Here is a 23,592-nt window from a genome sequence, read left to right as displayed (position 1 = left end):
CAAAACTGTATTAACTTTTATAGTTAAACATTGTATTAAATAAACTATACTATAATAAAAAAGTTTTGTTTTGTATTTTTTTAATTATTGCTGTTTGTTCAACCTTTATTAAAAGCTAAATAATGAAAAACAACTAAAACATACATATTTTACCAATGGAGATATAAAATTATTTGTATTATGAGAAAATCAGTATAACAATACCATGCTTTATTAAGAATTTAGCCAGCAGTGACAATTTCCAGGTTTGGGAGTGAGTTCTAGTGCAGTTATTTAATAATAATGCTTCATACTGCAGTGTGTCTTTTGCTTAAGCAAACATTTAATGTTAAACTTGGAATATGTATTACTGTCTACTAGAACGCTACCATTTAGTTTGTAATTTTCCAAATTTCTCAACCTTAGGAACACTATTATATCTTGTGCCTGTCAGTTTTGATATATCGCTTACAGTTGTAAATCCACATAAATGTTTATTAACTTGTAAAACAAATTATGTAGGATTTTTGTTTCTTGGTTTTTGGTTGGTTGGTTTTATTTTTACTTAAACATATTTAGGGGAAGGTGCACCTACTTGAGAAATAGTCAATGAAAATGTATGTCTAGTGAAAACATGAACATTCAGTGGTTGACATGTATTAACAGGTGAATACTATTAAACTCTGAAGCTCTGAAGTGTTAAGTGCTGTATTTAACTAAGAATATGTAAAATATGAGAGCTAATATGAACTGTGCAAATTGTATTAAAATGCTTTCATTATCAATTGGCTTTTTCCATTTTCTTTATTGTCTGTAATGCAGATTTCTTTCCTAAACACATTTTCCTTAACCTAATACCATGTTACCCTTTTGTTCACAGTTTTTGCTATATGATACATGGAGGAGAGACAAAAAGGGAAAGTGAGAAATCACCCTCCCTCTCCTCCCCAAGGGGATGGCCATGCCACAATCCCTCATCTCCTTTTAGGTTTTGGGGCATACACACACACACACCTGTCATGATGTTCAACCTGCTGGGTCTAGGATTCATAGTGCAGAGTGGGTCATATGGGATTGAGCCACTCTAACCTCCATGCCACCACCTGTTGGCCTGCCCCCCCCCCTTTTTTTTTGGATAGGTTCTTTGGTATATATGGCGTGTGTGCTCACCAGAAAGACACAAAGTGAGAAATCACGCCCCAAGGGGGGATGGCCATGCCACAATCCCTTCTCTGGGGATCTTGGGCACGTGCACACACGGGCCGGTTTAAGTTTAAACCACCGTTGCTGGGAGTCAGACCGTGGTTGGCTACATGGGAGTCCAGTGACATAACCATTATGCCAGATGCTGGTTACCCCTTTCATTTTTTAATACTGAATAATTTTTACTTTTCCCCCAATCAGAGTCCTCTCAGTACTTACAGTGCTTTAGTTCTAGTTTATATCATTACCATAGATTTTATGTACAGGTTTCTCTTATCAAATTAGCCAGTTAGAACAGTTATATTTCCGTTAAATGAGTATGCTATACAGAGTTCTTTGCACTATATTGTAATATATTTGCATATTCGTCTTTACATAACTCTAATAGAAAGCCCAACCCAATTGAAAGTAGAAGTGAAGGGCCAGCCGGCCCCAGAGGCTACTGGTTAAGGGAGCTGAATCCCACATGGCCTGCCAACTGAGGTTCAGAGTCTACCCCACAGGGGCTTGAAATATGCCAGGTCTGTGCATATGTGCATGCCCAAAATCCTGGTGGGACAGAGGAGTTTGTGGTGTGATTGTACCGCACTGTGGGGTCTTTCTCCCTCCATCTCTGTCTGGCAAGTACAGTTATACAAGTAAGAGAGAAAAGCTATTAATGGGAACCAGCAGATGGGGTAATGGTTACACTGCTGGACTCTCCCACATAGTTAACTACAGTTCTAGTCTGAGACCCAGCAACGTGAAACTCAACACAGGGTGCATGCATATACTTGCCTGCCCAAAATCCCAAGAGGAGGATGGAAGAGAAGGGACTGTAGCAAGCCATCTCCCTGTGGGGCGGAGGGGGGGTGATTTATTGCTTTCTATTCCTGTCTGGTGAGCGCACACACACCCTATGGCAAAAATCTCAAACAAAAGTAATGTCTGTTGTTTAATTTAGCCTTCCCTCAGCTAAATTGGTTGTATGCAATTATACATTTTGTAGAAATCTATGTTTTATGATGTGAAGATAGTGCTATCTAAAATTAGTAATCACCAGACCAGCAGGTAGCTTAGTGGTTAAGGTGCTGAACTCCCACATAACTGACTACTGTTCAAGCCCTGGACCTGGTGCCTTGAAAATTACATCGGTTGTATGTGTTCTCAAAATCCCAGGAGGAGAATATGATTTCTTACTTGCCCTTTATCTGTCTCCCTCTGGCAAGCACATGTGCCCTATGGGGAAAAAAAATTAATCACCATTAAATAATGTACTTCTAAAAACAATTGTAATGATAGTATACATAACAGAGGTTCTCAGGCTTACATGCTCAATGTTGCCCTTGGGTCTCAATAATTTAACAGTGTTATGGCCTAGGCCAAAAGACATACCTAATAATTGTGTTTAAATACAATGGTTCATATAGCTAAGAAAAATCTCCACATACCTAAGATATATATCCTAATAACAGTAGCCATTTGAAACAAAATTTTAAGAGATTATTTGCTATAGGGTGCATGTGCTCGCCAGAGAGACACAGACAGAAAGTGAGAAATCATGCCCTGGGTGGCCACACTGCAATCCCTTCTCCATTTTCTCAGGATTTTGGACACACATGCACACGTGCCTGGTGTGTATGTTTTTTTTTGTTTTGTTTTTTAAAGAGGTTTTGCTATAGGGTGCATGCACTCACCAGAACGACACAGAGAGACAGAAAGCGAGAAACCACCCCCCAGGGGGATGGCCACACCACAATCCCTTCTCCTCTCGGGATCTTGGGCATACATACACGCACCTGGAGTGAGTTTAAGCCACTGGGTCTGGGATTCAAGCCGCAGTTGACTACATGGGAGTCCAGCTACATAGCCATTATGGTTGCTAGTCCCCCGGTGTGAGGTTTTTTGTTGTTTTGCTATAGGGTGCGTGCGCTCGCCAGAGACAGACAGAGATAGCGAGAAATCACCCCCCAGGGGGGATGGCCACACTGTAATCCCTTCTCCTCCATTCTCCTCTCAGGATTTTGGGCACGCGCGCCCGGCATAAGTTTAAGCCACCGGGTCCGGGACGTGAACTATGGTCGACTATGTGGGAGCCCAGCGACATAGCCATTACACTAACTGCTGGTGTCCCCCCCCCACCTCCCGCTTTTAAGCCACTGGGTCCAGGACTTGAACTGCACTGAATTATGTGGAAGTCCAGCAACCATTATGCCATCTGCTGGTTCCCATTTGAAATTTTTAAAAATATATCTTTGTTTTTCATTGGAAGCTGTCCAACTATTCATCACTGCACAACTCAAACCTGGAAATAGTTGGACACCATCACCCTCTTCTTGTAGTACATTGGGTCTTTTGCAGTACTGGAGTTTTATTCCATCAGCTGCTGAAAATATAGCTTCAGAAAAATATCCACAGAAATGGTGCATTTAATATGACTGGCTTCATCAAGCTACTAATGATCTGTGGTATTCTATAAATTATAAATAATGTGTTCTTGAAAATATCCCACCAGCTATAGGTCATTCTAAGTTGACTATGGTCTCTGGGCATCTTGACACACAGTGGTTTTTTCCTAAAACACAAGTCTACAGTCTGTAAATGTTGGAAGACCTCTTGTATATGTATTTTACCATTTAAAAAAAAAAAAAGAATCAGGCCAGCAGGTGGTGGGGAGGTTAAGGTACCGGATCCTACATGGGCAATTGCATGGTTCAAGTCTCAGACCTGGTGGCTTGAATATCACACCAGGTGCTTGTTGTGTGCATGTCCGAAAATCCCAAGGAGACAGGAGGAAAGTGGCCATCCTCCCTGGAGGGTGATTTCTCTCTCGCTCGACATGCGTAACCGCATGTGCCCTGTGGCCAAAAAAAAAGGGGGGGGGGAATATGAATCTATTAACCTTGGAATTTTATATACTTTGTGGAAATACTGTGAAGAATCAGATCAGATAACTACTTAAAGAGTAGTTTTATTAACAAATCATAAGTATTTTAATCCATTTACACTTTAAGTCATACTTGCTATAACTTAAGTCTTCTTAATCTTAAAAATAATTTTTCTCTACCATGTGAAACCTAGCCTTCCCTTAGACTTTTGAAAATTATATTTTGATCCCTGAGAATTATAAAAAGGGAGCTGGACTCCAGTAATATCATTTGCTTGATAGCTGGGTCTTAATCCACCTTTGTCCATAAAACGTGGTCCACGGCCGCCTCCTGGTCCTTCTTGCACAGCTCTCACAAGAGGATAAATATATTTATTAGTTGATGCAGATTCAAGTTTAATTACTTCTCTGGCATAATCCTGAAATTCTTTCTCCTTTTTAGCCATAAGAGCATCAGTAAGTCTGTAATAATCTAATTCTTCTTCTTTTGCTTGCTTTGCATTAAGCTTATTTTTAGCCTATTTAAGAAAGAAAGAAAATACAATTTAATATTGGTTACATCAACTTTCTAAATCTACATAGCATTTAAATATGTAGACATAATTTTCTAAACTAATTGATATATTTTGCAAGTCTGATTTGACACTACTCACTATAATTTATTTTAGAATACTCTCATTCTCAGAGTAGTGTGACTATATACTTCAATGAGTATTGAAAAAGGGGCTAGCGGGGCCGACAGATGGTGTGGTGGTTAAAGGTGCTGGATTCCCACATGGCCGACTACAGTTCGAGTCCTGAACCTGGTGGCTTTCTCTCTCTCTCTCCCCCTGGTCAAATTGAAATTAAAAAATTTATAAATAAAGTTAAATAAAATAATTTTAAAAAAGAAAAAGAAAAAGGGGCTAGCAAGTAGCATGGAGGTTAAAGCATTGGGTATCATGTGGCCAACTCTACAGTTTGAGTCCTGGACCCAGCAGCATAAAGAACATGACAGTGCATGCATGACCAAAATCCTGAGAGAATAGAGAAAGGATTGTAGAGTGCCCCCCTCCCCCCAGGGTGATTTCTCAATTTACCCTCTCTGTCTCTCTCCAGTGTGCACATGTGGCCTAGTAAAAACCTTTTGAAAATTAAAATATGAATTTATATTGGTGCAAAAAGTTTGAGGCCTAGCAGTTAAGGGAGCTAGACCCTACATGGCCAACCACCATTTGAATCCCATCCCCTGCAGCTTAAGAACCACACTGGGCATGTGTGCATGTGGGTCCCAAATCCCAGCAGGACAAGAAATGGAAAAGGGACTGTAGTGTGATGATGCCTCATTGAGCAATGCCTTCTCCCACTTGCTGTCCCTCTGGCATGTGCACATGCCCTTCAACAATAAATAGAAATTCTGAAATCATGCAGTTTTTTCATAATACTCATTTCCCATGAACTTTCTGAAGACTCCCACATATGCTCAATGTAGAGGTTTGATGCAACTTACCTTAATTTCTAGCCTTACATGATACATCTTAAAAGGAACAATATAGCAACATAGTTAAAAGCAAGAAACTTAAAAGATATCAGGTAACTCAAATAGAATGCTGTTTTCAGAGACCAGCCAATGGCAAAATGGTTACATCACTGGACTCCCACATAGTTGGCCAGCTAGAGTCCCAGACCTGGTGGCTTAAACTCATGCCAAGCCTGTGTGTGCCCATAATCCTGAGGAGAATGGAGAAGAAGGGATTGTAGCCTAGCCATCCCCTCTGGGGAGTGATTTTTTGCTTTCTGTCTCTCTCTCTTTCTGGCAAGTGCACATGCCTATAGCAAAAATCTCTTTCAAAACAAAACAAAAAAATGCTGTTTTCAACTATTTTTCAGAAGTGAGCTTCGGCAGTATAGAACACATACCAAGTACTGTTCCCCCACCTGCCCACTATTCTGAAAGAACTACTTCAAGTCCACTGTCCTAGATTGGCCCATGTACTTAGCGACATGAGATTAAATCAGTGAATATCTGAACTAAATTCTGTTTCCCAGGAATTTGAAGTTGAAACAGTGAGTGACATTTATCAACACAGGTTGATCAGCAGCCAAGTAAAATAAGTAAACAACCTGCCAGAAGCCAAGTTTTCAATACTTTAAAATTTTTATCTTGTAACTATTATAAAAATTTACATTGGATAATAAAATCTTAATGGCTTTTCTGTGAAGTTTGTTTATAACTTCCTTTTATCTTCTCAGTAGCATTTTTTAAAATGCTATTTGTCAAAGTATAACCTGTAATTTTGTCAATTTTGTGTATATATTTAACAACATGAAAATATTTTTCAAGAGACCATCGGTGTGGTGGTTAAGGCGCTGGCCTCCTACATGGCTGGCTGCAGTTCAAGTTCCAGATTTTGAGGCTTGAAAATCATACCTGGTGCATGTGCATGAGTGCCCAAAATCCTGAGAGGAGAATGGAAGAGAAGGGATTGCAGTATGGCCATCACCCACACCCCCTGGGAATGATTTCTCACTTTTTATCTGTCTCTCTGGTGAGCTCATGCACCCCATAACAAAATATCTCGAAAGAAAATGTTTTTCAAAATCTAAAACTTAAGGGGACCAGCAGTTAGCGTAATGGCTATGTCGCTGGACACCCATGTAGTCGACCGTGGTTCGCGTCCCGGACCTGGTGGCTTAAAACTCACGCCAGGAGCATGTGCGTGCATGCCCAAGATCCCGAGAGGAGAATGGAGGAGAAGGGATTGCAGAGTGGCCATCCCCCCTGGGGGGTGATTTCTCGCTTTCTGTCTCTCTGTCTCTCTCTGTCTTTCTGGCGAGCGCATGTGCCCTATAGCGAAAACCTCTCCAAAAAAAAAAAAAAAGAAAAAAAAATCTAAAAAACTTAAGCATAAAACAGTTGCCAAAACCTGATATTTGCCATACGCTGAAATTTATGAGGTAATAGAGCAAAAATATAATTTTTTTTTTTAGGTTTTTGTTTTCATTTTTGTTTTTTGAGTGGTTTTTGCTATAGAGTGCGTGCACTTGCCAGAAAGAGAGAGAGACAGACAGACAGTGAGAAATCACCCCCCCGGGGGCATGGCCACACTGCAATTCCTTCTCCATTCTCCTGGGATCTTGGGCATGCACACACATGCGCCTGGCGTAAGTTTAAGCCACCAGGTCTGGGACTCGAATCACAGTTGACTACATGGGAGTCTAGGGATTGCGGTGTGACCATCCCCCCTCGGGGGTGATTTCTTGCTTTCTGTCTCTATGTTTCTCTCTGTCTGTCTGGTGAGCGCACGCGCCCTATAGCAAAAATCTCTCCAAAAAAAAAAGAAAAAAAGCAAACAGAGGTTAATTAAGAAATACCTTTGGCAAAAGCTAGTTAATTATTTTGAAAACTAGGAAAGTGAAAGAATCAAATGTTTAATCTGTCTTTTTAAAAACTGTATTTCGTGGAAACCAGATAGTTATTCATGAATACTTCTTTTAAAACCACAGGAAATGTATCAGAAGCATTCCAGATAGGTGATACTGATCTTATTTGATTCTGATTCAAATTTTTAAATTTTCTTGAGATGGGTCAGCCCACAGCCTGTTGGTTACATGGCTGGATCCTACATGGCCAACTGTGTGGTTCAAGTCCCAGACTGGCAGCTTTAAAACCATGCCAGATGTGTGTGGGTAGATAGAAAAATGTTTTCTTCCTGTTCTTAATTTCTTCAAAATACAGATAAATAACTCTTTAAAGCAACGTGTATGTTTCTGTAATTCTGGTTTATCACATATATATATTAATACATATGAAGGGTCTTCACAAAGCTCATAAAAAATACATATTGGCCCCACAGCATAATGGGTAAGAGAGGCGGATCCTACATGACTGACCAACTAAAATTCAAATCCTGATCTTAAAAAACACGCTGTGTGTATGTGCACGCGTGTGTGCCTAAAAAGCCAAACGCAATGGAGAAATAAAAGGAGATTACAGTGTGACCATGTCCCATTTGGAGGCGCTTTCTCCCTCTCTATCTCTTTGTTTCTCTCAGGCAAGCACATACATCCTCTGGCAAAAAAAAAAGAAAAAAATAAGAAAATGTATATTATGACAATTATGCATAGATTTCCATTTTTTGCGCCCAAATGAACTCATATTAATTTAATTTTTCTACGAACTCTCAGAAGTCCCTGGTATTAATATTGGGTTACTGAAAAAGTCATGATATTTTTTTCTGTTTTTTAATTCAAAAATGCATCGTGACTTTTCCAATGACCCAAGAGCTCAACGGAAGGGATGGAGTTGTACATACGGTGCAAAGTCCCTTTACAGTATCAGAAACCATTATTAAAATAGAACGTAATTAATAAAAGAACCATGCTGCAATAACTAAAATTTCTACTTTAAGTAGAAGAAGAAAATTTATTAAAAATGAGAATTAAAAAATCAATGAAATAGGAAATGGACAGAGTAGAGAAAAAAAAATCTTACTCTTTTTTTTTTTTTAAATATGCAAAAGGGTATGTGTACTTGCTGAAAAGAGAAGAAAAATGAGAAAGCACCCTCCAAGGGGAAGAGTCCCCCTGCAATCTCCTCCAGTTGACCTTTTGGGATTTGGGGCATGTATTCACGTGTGTCAGGCTTGTTTTTCTAGCTACCAGGTCTGGGGTTCAAATCTTACAGCCAGGCATGTGAGACCCAGCTGCCTTAACCAGCACACCACTGGCCAGCCCCCGCCACCCTTTTAAGCTTGGTTTTATCTTCCATGAGAGGGGAGAAGAGGAAGAGAGAGACATGCAGCAAGGTCTTCATGCCACGATCCAGTCTTCAGCTTTAGCCAGCTAGGATCACCGGCATGCCTGCACATGCCTGGCAAACACAGGGAGACCTCTGAATTAGAACCTGAGCTTTTCCCATGTTGCTTCAGCATCGTGAAAGAAACCTACATTAACACTGCGCAACCATTGCAGCTGATCAAAAATCTAGTCCCATATGGTTAACACAAATCCCAATCCTTGCAGTCTGAAAAACATGCCAGGTGCATGCCCCAAATCCTGAGAGACTGCAGGAGAAAGGACTACAGTGTGCCCTTCCCCCTGTGGAGTGATTTCTCTCTCTCGTTCTTTCTTTGGTCAAATTAAAATAAATAATAATAATAAATGTAATTAAATAAAATGTTTTAAGAAAGAAAATGAAAAAGTAAGCCATAGATAGAAAGAAAACATTTACAAATATAAATCTGACAAAGTACTTCTATTATAGAATAAAGAAAGAACACTTAAAACTCAACAAATGTCCAGAAACAAACCTTCATGTATATGGGCAAATGATTTTAACAGGGTGCCAAAATCATTCAATGAGGAAAGAACGGCCTTTTCAACAAATGATGCTAAAAAATATGGATCCACATGCAAAAAAAATGAACCTGAACTCTTACATAAAACCATATATAAAATTAACTTAAAATGAGCCAAAGACCTAAATTTAAGAGCGAACACTATAAAATTCTTAGAACAAAACAAATAAGGTTCACAATATCAGATTTGAAAGTATCTTATTTCTTTGATTTATTGAAGTAGAGAAAACTGCTTTTCTTGAAATTACCAGCTGAACTTGCTATTGAAAGTAGTTAGATTATTTAAGAAATTGTGTGATCAATAAAATGTGGGGGGGAAAGAAATGGAAGACAACTGTAGACACCAGAGATAGTGTGAGAAAAGGGTAGGAAAGGGCAGAGGGTCAGAAATTCGGGTATGAAACTAGAAATGAAAAATTACTGATGATAATATGCATGATTAAGCCGCTATGCAGTATATTCTGGACGGAAAATCACATTTTTGTATGCTGTGATAATGCTTAGGGAATGAATGCAAATTAGTTAATTTAAAATTTTTTCATAAAAAAAACTTTTTCTTGAAATAAAAAAAAAATGCATTAAAAATACCTATTTGATGACTACCATAAGCTATGTAACCCCAGCTAGGTGCTACTTTATAGTATGTTCATTCTACTCATTAAGGTTTATGCCTAAAGTCAGACTTGTGTTCATGAATATGTATATAGCAGCTGCGCCTGCTGCTGAAAATATTTAGATTAATTAAGATCTTTAGTGAATCAATAAAATGTGTGTGTGTGGCGGGGGGCTGGCATAGAAAGCAACCATGGATACCAGAGACAGTGTGGGAGGAGGGTGGGAGATGGCAGAGGGTGAGAGATAGGGAATCATGGATGGGAAAAAAAGCAAAATATACAAGAAACAAGTAATGGAAAATTATTTGTTAACAGTAACATATATGTTGGTGTGCTTGATTGAGTCAATATAGTGTATTCTGGATGGAAAAATCTTATTTTGTATGCTATAATGATGTACAGTGAATGAATGTAGAATGTAAATAAATAAATTCCAGTAAAAAATAATAAGAAGAAAAAAATTAATAAATACTTCTTAGCATTTATCAGAGAAACCATCTGGGTCTAGAAATTTTTTTCTTGTTTTCTTTTCTCTACTATAAATTCCAATTAAAAAATAACTGTAGGGCTACTCAAGTTATCTATTTCACCATAGATGAGTTTTTGTTATTTGTGGTTTCTAGGAGTTGGTTCTTTTAATCTAAGTTATTAAATATGTATGTAGAGTTGTTAGTAATATTTCCTTTCTTTTTTTTTCAGTATCTGTGCATTCTGTAGTGATACTCCACTTTTCATTTCTGATATTAGCAATTGGTCTTTTTATTTTTATCAGTTTTACTAGGGGTTTATCAAATATATTGACTTTTTCAAAGAAGAACTTTTGGATTAATTGAACTTTTCTGTTTTGTTTTTTTTTTCATTTTGCTCTTACTAATGTTTAGCTCTATCTTAATTACTTTATTCTTTGTTTTTGCTTTTGATTTTTTATTTTAAAGCACAGGTTATTTTATGATCTTTCTAATATATACACTTAATGCTGTATATTTTAAGAACTTCTTCAGCTCCATCTCACGAACTTTGATATGTTGAATTTTTATCTATATTATGTTTAAAGATAAAGAATATTCTCTTGTGGTTTCATTTGTGACACATGTATTATTTACCAATGAGTTTCTTACCTTTCAATTAGTTGGAAATTTTAATCTTCTATTTCTTTTACTGACTTCTAGTTTAATTTCAAAATTATCAGAGAACATACTTTATAAGATTCCAATTTTTAAAAATTTGTTAAGGCTTGGGAACCAGCAGTTAGCGTAATGGCTATGTCGCTGGACTCCCATGTAGTTGACCGCGGTTCGCGTCCCAGATCCGGTGGCTTAAAACTCACGCCGGGTGTGTGTGCGTGCATGCCCAAGATCCCGAGAGGAGAATGGAGGAGAAGGGATTGCGGCGTGGCCATCCCCCCTGGGGGGTGATTTCTCGCTTTCTGTCTCTATGTCTCTCTCTGTCTGTCTGGCGAACGCACGCGCCCTATAGTGAAAAGAAAATTTGATAAGGCTTGTTTTATGACTTGGATATAGTCTATCTTGGTGAATGTTCCATGTGCCCTTTAAATGAGTATGTATTCTGTCGCTGTTGGGTAGACTGGTATGTAAATGCCAATTAGATTAGAAAAAAAAAAGGAAGTATCTTAGGCACAACATAAAAAGCACAGGCAAATAAAAGAAGAAACAGGCAAGCTGCAGTCTATGAATATTAAAAACTTTGATGCCCCAAGGATACTATTAAAAGAGCGAAGAGACAGACAATCCATGGGATTGCAAAAAACACTTGCAAGTCATACACCTGATAGGAGCGTAATAGAATTTAAAGGGTTCCTAAAATTCAGCAACAATATATTTTTTTATTATTAGATTTTTGCTATAGTGCGTGGATGCTTGCTAAAGAGACACAGAAACAGAAAGTGAGATATCACTCCCAAGGAGGTTGGCCACATCACAATCCCTTCTCCATTCTTCTCTCGGGATTTTGTGCTCACATGAACATGTGCCTGGTGTGAGGTTCAAGCTGCCCAGTACAGGACTTGAGTCATGATCAACCATGTGGGAGTCCAGCGTCTTAACCACTATGCCACCTACGGCCCCAACTCAAGAACAATATTTTTAAAAAAGCCAAAACTTGGGGCTGGCAGGTGGCATGGTGCTTAAGGCGCTAGACTCTCATGTGGCTGACCACAGTTCAATCCCTGGACCTGGAAGCTTGCTTTCCTACTTTCCCTTACTCTCTGTCTCCCTCTGGTCAAATTAAACAAATAATGATGATTATAATAAATGAAATAAAAATAATTCTTTTTTTTTCTTTTTTTTTGAGAGAGGTTATGCTATAGGGCACGTGCGCTTGCCAGACAGACAGACAGAGACAGAGAGACAGAAAGCGAGAAATCACCCCCCAGGGGGGATGGCCACACTGCAATCTCTTCTCCTCCATTCTCTTTTCAAGATCATGGACATGCACACACACATGACTGGCATGAGTTTAAGCCACCGGGTCCGGGACTCAAACTGCAGGGGACTACATGGGGAGTCCAGCAACATAGCCAAATGCTGGTCCTGAAATAAAATAATTCTTTCAAAAACAATTAAAAACTCCATTCCAGGGACAAGCAGTTAGTGTAATGGCTATGTCGCTGAACTCCCATGTAGTCGACTGCGGTTCGAGTCCTGAACCCAGTGGCTTAAAACTCACGCTGGGCGCGTGTATGCACGTGCCGAAGATCCCAGGAGGAGAGTGGAGGAGAAGGGATTGTGGCGTGGCCATCCCCCCTGGGGGGTGATTTCTCGCTTTCTGTCTCTCAGTCTCTCTCTGTCTGTCTGGCAAGTGCACGTGCCCTATAGCAAAAACCTCTCAAAAAAAAAAAAATTCCATTCCAAAATGGACAAAGACAGCAGTAAACATTTCTCCAAAGACAATATACGAAAAAACGGCCAGTCTATGGCATGGTGGTTAAGGCAGGTGATTCCACATCCACATAGTAACTTCATAGTTCAAGTCCCAGAACTGGCAGCTTGAGAACCATGCCAGGTACATGCCCAAAATTCCAACAGGAAGGGGAAAAGGAGGAGAAGGGGTTGTGACATGACCATCCCTCATGGGGGGAAGCTTTCTCACTTTCCCTGTCTATCTCTAGCCAGTACACACAAACTCTGGCTAAATTTTAAAATTTTATATATATATACACACACACACACACACACACACACACATACACACGCATGCACACACACACACATATACACACGAAGCCAATTAGTACTACATCAGTCATAATTATGGAAATACAAATAAAAATGATGGAGGGACCAGCAGATGGCATAATGGTTACGTCGTTGTACTCCCACATAGTTGACCATGGTTTCGGTGGCTTTTGGGCGTGTTTACATGTGTGCCCAAAATCCAGAGGATAATGAAGACAGGATTGCAGCATGGGTTTTCTCACTTTCTGTCTCTCTGGCAAGCACACGCCCTATAGCAAAAATATCTCTAAAAAAAAGATGAAGTACCATTTCAAACCATTGGATGGCTACTATTAAAAGAAAGAAACAAGGAGAGGCAAGGGGCAGGCCTTCAGAAGAAGACTCCTCAATGGCTCCTGAGAAATAGCAATTTCATGTGGCGCACAAGACACCACAGTTTTTTATTTTTTGCTTTTTAAAAAATATATATACATTTTTTCCTTTTTTCTGTTTCGTGTTTTTTCTTTTTCTTTTTTTCCTCTCCCTAGCTGTTTCCTTTTCTTTTTCTTTTATCTCATCACATTCTGCTCCTCAAACTCCATTCACTGTGTTGCTAGACAAATCTAAGGGAACCACAGCCAAATATCCAAATACTATTAGGCTTCACATATTCCTCAATATCCACCAAATCTGGGAACCAGCAGTTAGCGTAATGGCTATGTTGCTGGACTCCCACATAGGCGACTGTGGTTCACATCCCGGACCCGGTGGCTTAAAACTCACACCGGGCACGTGTGCATGCGTGCCCAAGATCCCGAAAGGATAGAGGAATAGGGATTGCGGTGTGACCATCCCCCCTGGGGGGTGATTTCTTGCTTTCTGTCTCCATGTCTCTCTCTGTCTGTCTGGCAAGCGCACGCACCCTATAGCGAAAACCTCTCCAAAAAAAAAAAAAATATATATATATATATATATCCACCGAATCTGCTGCACAAAGGGATAAAAACTGAATGGCAAGAGATTCCAGATCACCTCCTTCTGCATGCTCCTGAATGCTCAGATTGAACTTCAAGAACTAGGAAGAAACACACCATTTCTAGATGACTAGAAATCACCGCAGGGTCACAAGAAATATAGGAAAGCAAGAAAATAGCTCTCCTCCAAGAGAAAAGAATAGCTCCTCTTCATCCACAGACAGTTTAATGGAAATCATGGAAATGTCTGATAAAGAATTTAGAATATTCATAATAAGAAAGCTAACAGAGATTGAAGAGAAGAGAGTCAATGAACTGCGGAAGAGGCAGAAGAAAGGAGCTGACAAGTTCCAGGAGGTGAGGAAATTCTTGCAAGGTCTAAAAGAGCAATTACACACTTCGAAAAAGAATCAAATGGACCTGTTAGAGATGAAGGCTTTAATACAGGAAGTCCAAAATCTCCCTTGAAAGTGTTAAAAGCAGACTAGATCATACAGAAAATAGAATCTCAGACATAGAAGAGAAAAATTGCTGGCCTAGAAAAATCCATCACAAAGGCCAATTTAATTGTGAGGACAAGTCTGTATTTGAATATTATATCCCAGAATTTAATCAGGAAGATCGAACCACAACAGAAGATAGATTAAGTACATGAGATTGAACCGGTGAAATAGTATTTTATGACTTTTGACTAAAACACTGCTGATTTTCTTCTAGGCTTTGTTTTCTAGTTTTAAGGATTTCTGTCCTGTCTTAAGCTATCGATAGGTTCATGTACCTACTATTTGAACAGAAACCTAATCTGTTTCTTGGCTTTAAGTTTTAAGCAAAGTTCCTTAGCATTTCTCTGATTTATTAAAATTAAAACTGCTTTTCTTGAAATTATCAGCTGAACTTGCTACTGAAAGTAGTTAATTTAAGAAATCGTGTGATCAATAAAATGTATATATATATATATAACTAGAAATGGAAAATTATTGATGATAACATGTATGATTAAGCCACTGTGCAGTATATTCTGGATGGGAAATCACATTTTATATGCTGTGACAATGCTTAGGAAATGAATGTAAATTAATTAATTAAAAAAATGTTTCAGAAAAAAAAAGCCCATGGAATTACGTGTAATGGGAAAACTATGTATGAGTTTCAAAAAGTTTTTGTACCAAAATAAATTCATACTTTAATTGTAAAATAAGTAAATAAATAAATAAATAAAATAAACAAAGTTGAAACTTCAAAAAAAGAAAGAAACAAGAATCATTTAGAAAAATTAGAACCCTGTGCATTGTTGGTAAAAAATGTAAAATGCTGCAATACTGAAAAATAGTGTGTAGTTCCTTAAAATATTAAACATAAAATTAACATATAATTTAGCAATCCCACTCTGGGTATAAAAACAAGAGAATTGAAAACAGGGAGTTGAATAGTTATTTGTACACCAATGTTTTAAAAGCATTATTCACAATGACCAAAGGCAGAAACAACTTAAATATCCACTGATGGATATATAAACAAAAAAATACACTGTATATACATACAATGAAATATTATCCAGCCTTCAAAAAAGGAAACATGAATGATTCTTAAAGATATGCTAAAATGAAATAAGCCAGGTACAAAAGGACAAATACTGTATGATTCCACTTACATGAGGTACTTATAATAACCAAATTCATACAGACAGAAAGAACGATGGTTCCTCAGACCAGAGGAAAGGAAGAATGGGAGTTACTGTTTAATGGGTACAGAGCTTTAGTATGAGATGATGAGAGTTCTAGAGAGAGAGTGGTGATGGTCAATGTGAATATATTTAATGCCCTTGAACTATACATTTGAAAATAGTTACAGTGACACATTTGCACATGAGTGTGCATGCCCTAAATCCTGACAGGACAGAGAAACGGAGAAGGGACTGTGGCATGATCATACAGCACTGGGGGGTGCTTTCTACCTCTCTCCTTCGCTCGCTCGCTCTCTTTCTCTCTGTGGCAAGCACATGCACCCTCTGGCAATTGTATGTATATAAATAAAAGTAAGTAAAACAGTGAACTTTCTGTATATTTTACCACAATAAACAATAACTTTAAAATATCCAACAATTAAAAAAAACCTCAATGAAATAACTGGCAACAGGTTTGAGTAGACACTTCACAAGAAAAGGCTTAAATGGTTAACGAGGACATGAAAAGATGTTCACTATCTTTGTTCATTAGCAAAACACAAAATAAAGCCACAAGATATCGCTATACTAGAATAGTTAAAATTAAAAGATGACTGTACTAAGTGTTGATGAGGATATAGAGCAACTTGTGCTCATACACATTGCTGGTAGGAATAGAAAATGGTCTAGCCATTTTGGAAAATAGATTTTAGCCACAAATGATTGGGTGCCTGATTCTCTTTATATTATACTAAAATGTCTCCTATCTCACTCATATCAAATCTGAAACCTATGAGATCCCAATCAACACAGTCTCTGCGTTATAATCACAAAGAGGGAACAAAGTAAAAGAAGATAAACGTTATGGCCTGCTACACGCATTACATTTCTTTACTACAGTGTAACAGACACTAAGGGATAGACATCTGTGTGAAAGATAACCTAATATGGGAACTTCAATGCAGATAAAAACAAAAATTTCCCCCTTTTTTGGTGATAGAGCATGTGCACAGGCTGTGAAAACGAAAGAAATGAGTACCCTCCTAGGATTTGGTCAGTGCACCAACTATTTTCTCCAGCTCTAAGATCCTGGGCACTCACATGCATACTTGGTGTGTTTCAGGCTGACAAAGTCAAGGATTCAAAAAGCTGTCACCAGATTGGGTCTGGCTTCTCTTGAGCAGCACACTACCACTGCATCACAGAGCCAGCCCAACCTCATGTATTTTATATATTTTACTGTGTCATAACAGTAATGACCATTTGTTCTTACTCAACGAAGAAACTATATGGGAAACAGGAAATCAGCACACATTCTGCATCACATTTTTATTGCTAAAGTAAGTATAAATATCTAGGAATAATTACCATTTGTTGGATGTGGGCATCTTGAACTTCTTGGTATTCTTTACCAGCTTTGCGTTTTTTCTCCTTCTCATGCTCCCAGAAGATCTGATCTGCTTTCATGATGGCCAGCAATTGCTCTTTAGCCTCTATTTTTCTTTGTCTTTCTTCTTCCTCTTTATTTTTCCTCTTCATATTTAAAAACAAAGGGAAAAAATTAAAACTGGTTTTAGCAACTAGTTCTGTCGGAAAAGGCACAGAGTCAGAAAGCTCTAAGCAGAAAGTCAGCCAAGAGCAATGCAGGGGCAGAAAACTATGCACCTGATTGATTCCCACATACTTTGGTTTTGTTCTATTTCTAGAACATTATGAAATGCTCAGTGAGAACAAATGTAGAATGATACAAATCAATCTCTACTGGCTAAAAGAGAAAATACAGAACAGAAAAGCAAAGTAAGGAAGTATTTGTAGGTAAAAAAAAATCAACTGATAAATGCTTATGAACTACCCAATTTAAGTGCTATGTCAGTCACACAGGAAATAAATTATGAAAGATTAAGAAATATAGAAATATTGGGGCTGGCAGGTGGAGTGATGGTTAAGGAGCTGGATTCCCACATGGCTGTGGTTTGAGTTCTGGACCAGGTGGCTTGCTTTCTCACTCTCCTTCTCTCTCTCTCTCTCTGTCTCTCTATGGTCAGATTAAAAATAATAATAATTAATAAAAAATTTTTTTTTAAGAAATATAGAAATGTGGTCTAGCCACAGTGATACAATGCTAAGAGGCCCACGGTGGATTCCTGGTCCAGCCTAAAAGCCAGGCAGACTAAATCAGGGGGAGACTGTGAGCTCAAGGCTAGCCTGGGAAACAGGTGAGACCCTGTCTAAAAAAGAGCCAGGCATGGTGGTGCACACCCGTGATCTCAGCTGGGGGGCTGAGGCAGAAGGATCACCACATAGTGAGACTCTATTTAAAATAAAAAAAAGAAATACATAAACATGAGAGTAATATTTAGTTCCTTTGTCTCAAAAATATTTAAATAAAAAGTATATTAAATAATAATCTTTGCATTTCAGATCATTTCGAAACAGAGGAGGTTATTACTTTGCCTCTGTAAATATTTGTAATTGATTGTCATGTCATCTTCTATTAGAAAGTTAAGTATGTCTGGTTTCAAGAATATGGGAAAACAATGCATACATTGTTTTTCGTATCTCTGATAGTTTTTGAGGCAGAAGGGCCCAGTGGAAAGGTCTTAACTTTGTCATTTTACTTTTATTTGTTATAATTGAATTGTTTACCACAGTGGCTCTATATTCTGTAATTGCTTTTAATTCTGCTTTGTTTTTTTCACATTTTTCTTTTTCTCTTTTTTCCCATTCAGCCTCAGCTTCTGCAATATCTCTAGCAAGAATCAAATCTTTATTGTCAAGTTTCTCTTTCATTAGTTCACTCAGGAAGTTATTTATTCTTTCTCTCCGTTCCTCCATTAACCTATAACAAAATAACCGTAATTGTCAAATCTTCAAGAATGGATGTGTAATAGACCAACATCATTTAACCAGAAAAATCTAAGATACCTTATGGTCTTGTACAAAAGTGGAAGATGCCTTACTGCTTCTCATGCACACTATCTTAAGTGGAAATTATTTCTTATAACTATAAAGTAACATATATTCTAGAAATCCAAAGTGAGTAATACACACAATATGATTGTGTGTGTGTAGGTGTGTGTGTATACATATATATAAAATAAGTTCTCCATGCTGGAATACATTTGGAAATACTTTAGTAGATTACCTTGCTTACTCAATATTGGAGGCTTCGTCTATAAAAGGCTATTCTTTAAATAAAACCTAGGAAATATATAATAAAAATTATCAAAATCCTAAATTAATACAGCCTCTTATTACATGTTGACTGGACTTTATTCACAGCATTTTGCTGGCCTGATCTGTTTATTCCTTTACACTATGAGATTTTTGAAGTCAGGGACTGAGAGGGTCCTTTAGACCAGGGCCAAGTATGTGCCTGTTATATCATAAACAAGAAATAGATTTTGTTAAAAAAAAAAAAAGTGGGGGCATTTTTATTTTAAAAGCCGGCGGCATGGGAACCAGCAGTTAGCGTAATGGCTTTGTCGCTGGACTCCCATGTAGTCGACCACGGTTCGCGTCCCGGATCCAGTGGCTTAAAACTCATGCCGGGCACATGGGCATGCGTGCCCAAGATCCCGAGAGGAGAATGGAGGAGAAGGGATTGCGGCGTGGCCATCCCTCCTGGGGGGGTGATTTCTTGCTTTCTGTCTCTATGTCTCTGTCTAGTGAGCGCACGTGCCCTATAGTGAAAATCTCTCCAAAAAATAAATAAATAAATAAATAAATAAATAAAAAACAGCTGGTGGAAAATAATTTACTTATGACAAATTAGCTAATTTATTGAGTGAATTTGCAAACTTGTGAGAAATATGAGAAAGGTCACAGTGTCTGCCTCAAGGAAATTACAATCAAGTGGGTAAAAGACACTTATGCAAACAACCATTTAAGGCAAACAGCAATAAATGCTATGAGCAAGCTAAAAGCGGCATGTACAAAGCAGGAAAAAGGGGTGCCTTCATAGAAAAGGTGACATTTTAGCTAGGATTTCAAAACAGTATTTTAAACACTTCTATTGATTGCATACTATGTGCAGACACTATTCTAGGTACTCAGGACACAACAGTGAAAAAAACTTAATAAGTCTCTGCCCTCATTGGATTTTCATTATTTCTGAGGGAGAGAGACAGTAGACAAAATAAATATCTAAAATGCAGTACTATATATCAAACAATGCACAAAAGAAAAAAAAAGAAAGCATTGAAGAGACAAGCAATTGGGGAGGGAGTATAATGTTAAATAAAGTGGTCAGGGAAAGCCTCGATGAGAAAATAACACTTGAATTAAAATAGAATTAGGGAGCATGTTGGGACATCAGGTGGCATGGTGGTGAAGGCAGTTGGATCCCACATGGCTGGCTGTACTGTTTCAGTCCCAGACCCAGTTGCTTGAAAAACATGCTGAGCACATGTTTGCTGTAAGGTGTGTGTCCAAGATCCCAGAAAGAGAGTGGAGTAGAAGGGATTGTGGCATGGCCACCCCCGGGGGGTGATTCCTCACTTTTCCTCTCTCTGTCTCTACCCAGTGGGCACATGCACCTTACAGCAAACTAATAAAAGAAAAAAAAGGGGGGGGCAAGTTATGTGTCTTTGGAGGCAAGCATTCCCTAGAGAAGGTAGAGGAGATGCCCAGTGTGGGTGAAAAGAAAGAGCGAAGGAAAGACAAGAGATGAGGTCTGAGATGAGCCTGGAGTCAGCTGGGATCTAAGGCAGGTACAGAGCCTTATGAGCCACTTCAAAGATTTTTAAGTGAGACAGGATTTTGCACAGGGGAAAAGCATGATCTAGACAGAAATGCCACGTACTAAAATCCAGCCTTCTTCTCTTTTCTCTTCTCTCCATCCCAAGCTGCTCACCAAGGTAAGCAATCAACTCTAAATCTGATGGATACTTAATTTTTTAAATCTTACTTAATCCCTCTATTGACCTAACACTGAACTCTTTTCCCTTCATGTTTCTCTGGTTTTCCAACAGTCTCTGAGAAGTGGTCTCCTGTCTTTACATTATCTTTTTCTCCAAATGACTATTACACATGGAACTCACTGGAGCAAATAGATGGTGTGATGGTTAAGGTGCTAGATTCCCACATGGCTGACCACAGTTTCAGTACTGGACCCAGTGACTTGAAAACCACACTGGGCACATGTGCATGTGTGCCCAAAATCCTTAGAGAAGAGAGAGGAAGAGACTGTGGCATGGTCATCCCTCCTAGAGGAATTCTTACTTTCCCTCTCTCTTTGGTGAGCACACAGACCCTATGGCAAAATCTTCTAAAAAAAAGTTCCCCAGAGACTATACCACCTTAATTTCCTACCAAGGTGGTCTCACCTGAACCCAGAGCTATAACTACCACTTACATACCAATGGCCCACAAAGCCATCTCCAGCTCATAGTCTTCTCCTAGAGCAGACCAATACTACCAGCCGTCTACCACAAAGATGTCCTGAATATTCCACGGGTACCTCACCTCACAAGCCCCAGACCAAAATTGTCATGTGACTTAATGACCTAGGCATATATAAGATAATAAGATCTCTTTTCCTAAGGACTACTCTCCTATAATAACTTCTGAGTTACAGTAAAATAATTTTTGATAGTTCTTCAGTAATATATAAGTTATTTTGAAATAATTTACCTCTGTGTTTCAGCTTCTTTTTCTTTCCTCATTTGTGTAAGACGCTTTTTTGCTTTGATAAATCTTCGAATCTTTTCATCTTCTTCTTCTTGCTGCTGCTGTTCTACAGCTTTGATGATATTTTTATCATGCATATGTTCCTTGAGGGGAAAAGTGAAGAATATTCCATCAAAACTGCATATTGGGGGGAACCAGCAGTTAGCGTAATGGCTATGTTGCTGGACTCCCACGTACTCGACCGCGGTTCGCGTCCCAGATCCGGTGGCTTAGAACTCACGCCGGGCACGTGTGCGTGCGTGCCCAAGATCCTGAGAGGAGAATGGAGGAGAAGGGATTGCGGCGTGACCATCCCCCCTTGGGGGGTGATTTCTTGCTTTCTGTCTCTCTGTCTCTCTCTGTCTGTCTGGCGAGCGCACATGCCCTATAGCAAAAACCTCTCAAAAAAAAAAAAAACCTGCATATTGGGGCTGGCAGGTGGTGTGGTGGTTGAGGTGCTGGACTCCCACATGGCCAACTGTGGTTTGAGTGCTGGACCTGGAGGCTTACTTTCTCACTTTCCCTTCCTCTCTCTCTCTCTCTAGTGAATTTGAAAATAAATAAATAAATAACTGTATACTATCCATCATATTAAAAAATGTGTATCATACATTTAGAAAAAAATCTTTTAAGAAAATAAAAGTAAAAATCTTTTAACTTATTGGTTTAGAATAAGAACATGTCAAAGGGTCACTGCTTCTGACCCACTTATTTCTCTCCTGGAAATGAATCCTAAAGAGATGATCAGAGATGTATATAAAGATTTGTGTATCATGTACATCACCTCCAATTTATTTATGAGGGTAAAAAATTGGAAACCTCTAAATATTCAATAATAGAAAAATAGTTAGATCATACTTTCAATATTTTGAGAAGGTACAAATAATATAATTGTTAAGTTGGGGAAAGAGCAGAATATAAAACATTACATAGTATATTTCAATTTTACAAAAGTACAAGATTATAATGTATGTATGATGGAAATAAACGTATAATGTATTAACAGAAGTAATCACTGGGGGTATGAGGTCATGGTGACTTTTACACCTTCATAATGCCCCTACAATGGGGCATGGTCACACTGCAATCTCTTCTCCCTCTATCCTGTAAGGACTTGGGCATGTACACACATATCCCCAGTGTGTTTTTCATGCCAGGATTTGAACTATGGCAGGCTGTTGTGGAATCTGGTTCCTTTAACCGCTAGGTGACAGGGCCAGCCTCTGTGCCAGCCCTCTTAAGTACTCTTCTATTTTACAGACTGTTACTTTTTTTTAAATATGTATTTTATTTATTCATTCATTTAATTTTTAATTTGACCAGAGAGACACAGAGGGTGAGAGTGAAAGAGAGAGGAAGTGAGAAACCAAGCCACCAGATTCAGGACTCGAACCCTGGTTGGCCATGTGGGAGTGTCCAGCGCCTTAACCACCACGCCACCTGCTGGTCCCAGACTGTTACTTTTTAAAGAAATATTGAATTTTGAGGGACCAGCAGATGGTGTAATGGTTAAGTCGCTGGACTCCCTGTTGTTGATTGTGGTTCGAGTCCTGGACCAAGTGGCTTAAAAGTCATGCTGGGTGTGTGTGTGTGCATGCCCAAAATGCCAAGGGGAGAATGGAAGAGAAGGGAGTGTGGTGTGGACAACCCCCAGAAAGGTGATTTCTTGCTTTCTGTCTCTGTTTCTGTCTCTCCAGCAAGCGCATGCACTCTATAGAAAAAAATTTCTTTAAAAAAATTTTTAAAAAATTTTTATGTATTATTGTTTTTAAAAATTTGACCAGAGAGAGAGAAGGAAAGTAACCCACTAGGTAGGTCTGGGACTTGAACCACAGTTGGCCATGTGAGAGTCAGCACCTTAATAACCATGCTACCTGCTGGCCCCTGGGTTGTTGCTTTTAAAGGTCTGTAATCTCGTTAGGAAAGACAATGGTCAATATGTACTATAACGAAAACACTGAACCATTAAAAGTGATTGTTTTGAATAATTCCTTAATGATTTTATTTTGCCCCCCACCCCAATTTTATTATAAATGTGTTACAGACCTTTTGTAACAGGAAAATTTGGTTAACACAAGTCATTTCTCATGTTTTAAACATGAAAAGCTTCA

General features: G+C 38.6%; 1 protein-coding gene across 1 annotated transcript in view; it reads right to left on the bottom strand.

Moving 5' to 3' along the window:
• Positions 1–4,116: 4,116 nt before the first annotated feature.
• CFAP210 (cilia and flagella associated protein 210) overlaps positions 4,117–23,592 on the bottom strand; it is a gene marked incomplete at its 5' end in the record, with an annotated part of 41,545 nt that continues 22,069 nt past the window's right edge. The window contains 4 exons of the mRNA XM_006153583.3: positions 4,117–4,566; positions 17,180–17,344; positions 18,458–18,650; positions 21,446–21,585. Coding sequence (XP_006153645.3) covers positions 4,225–4,566; positions 17,180–17,344; positions 18,458–18,650; positions 21,446–21,585 — 840 coding nt within the window. The remainder of the gene's footprint in view (positions 4,567–17,179; positions 17,345–18,457; positions 18,651–21,445; positions 21,586–23,592) is intronic.

The sequence above is a fragment of the Tupaia chinensis genome, unplaced genomic scaffold (genome assembly GCF_000334495.1).
Source record: "Tupaia chinensis unplaced genomic scaffold, TupChi_1.0 Scaffold000381_1, whole genome shotgun sequence".
In the NCBI taxonomy this organism is placed as follows: Eukaryota; Metazoa; Chordata; class Mammalia; order Scandentia; family Tupaiidae; genus Tupaia; species Tupaia belangeri.
This window is presented reverse-complemented; position numbering and strand designations above follow the sequence as displayed.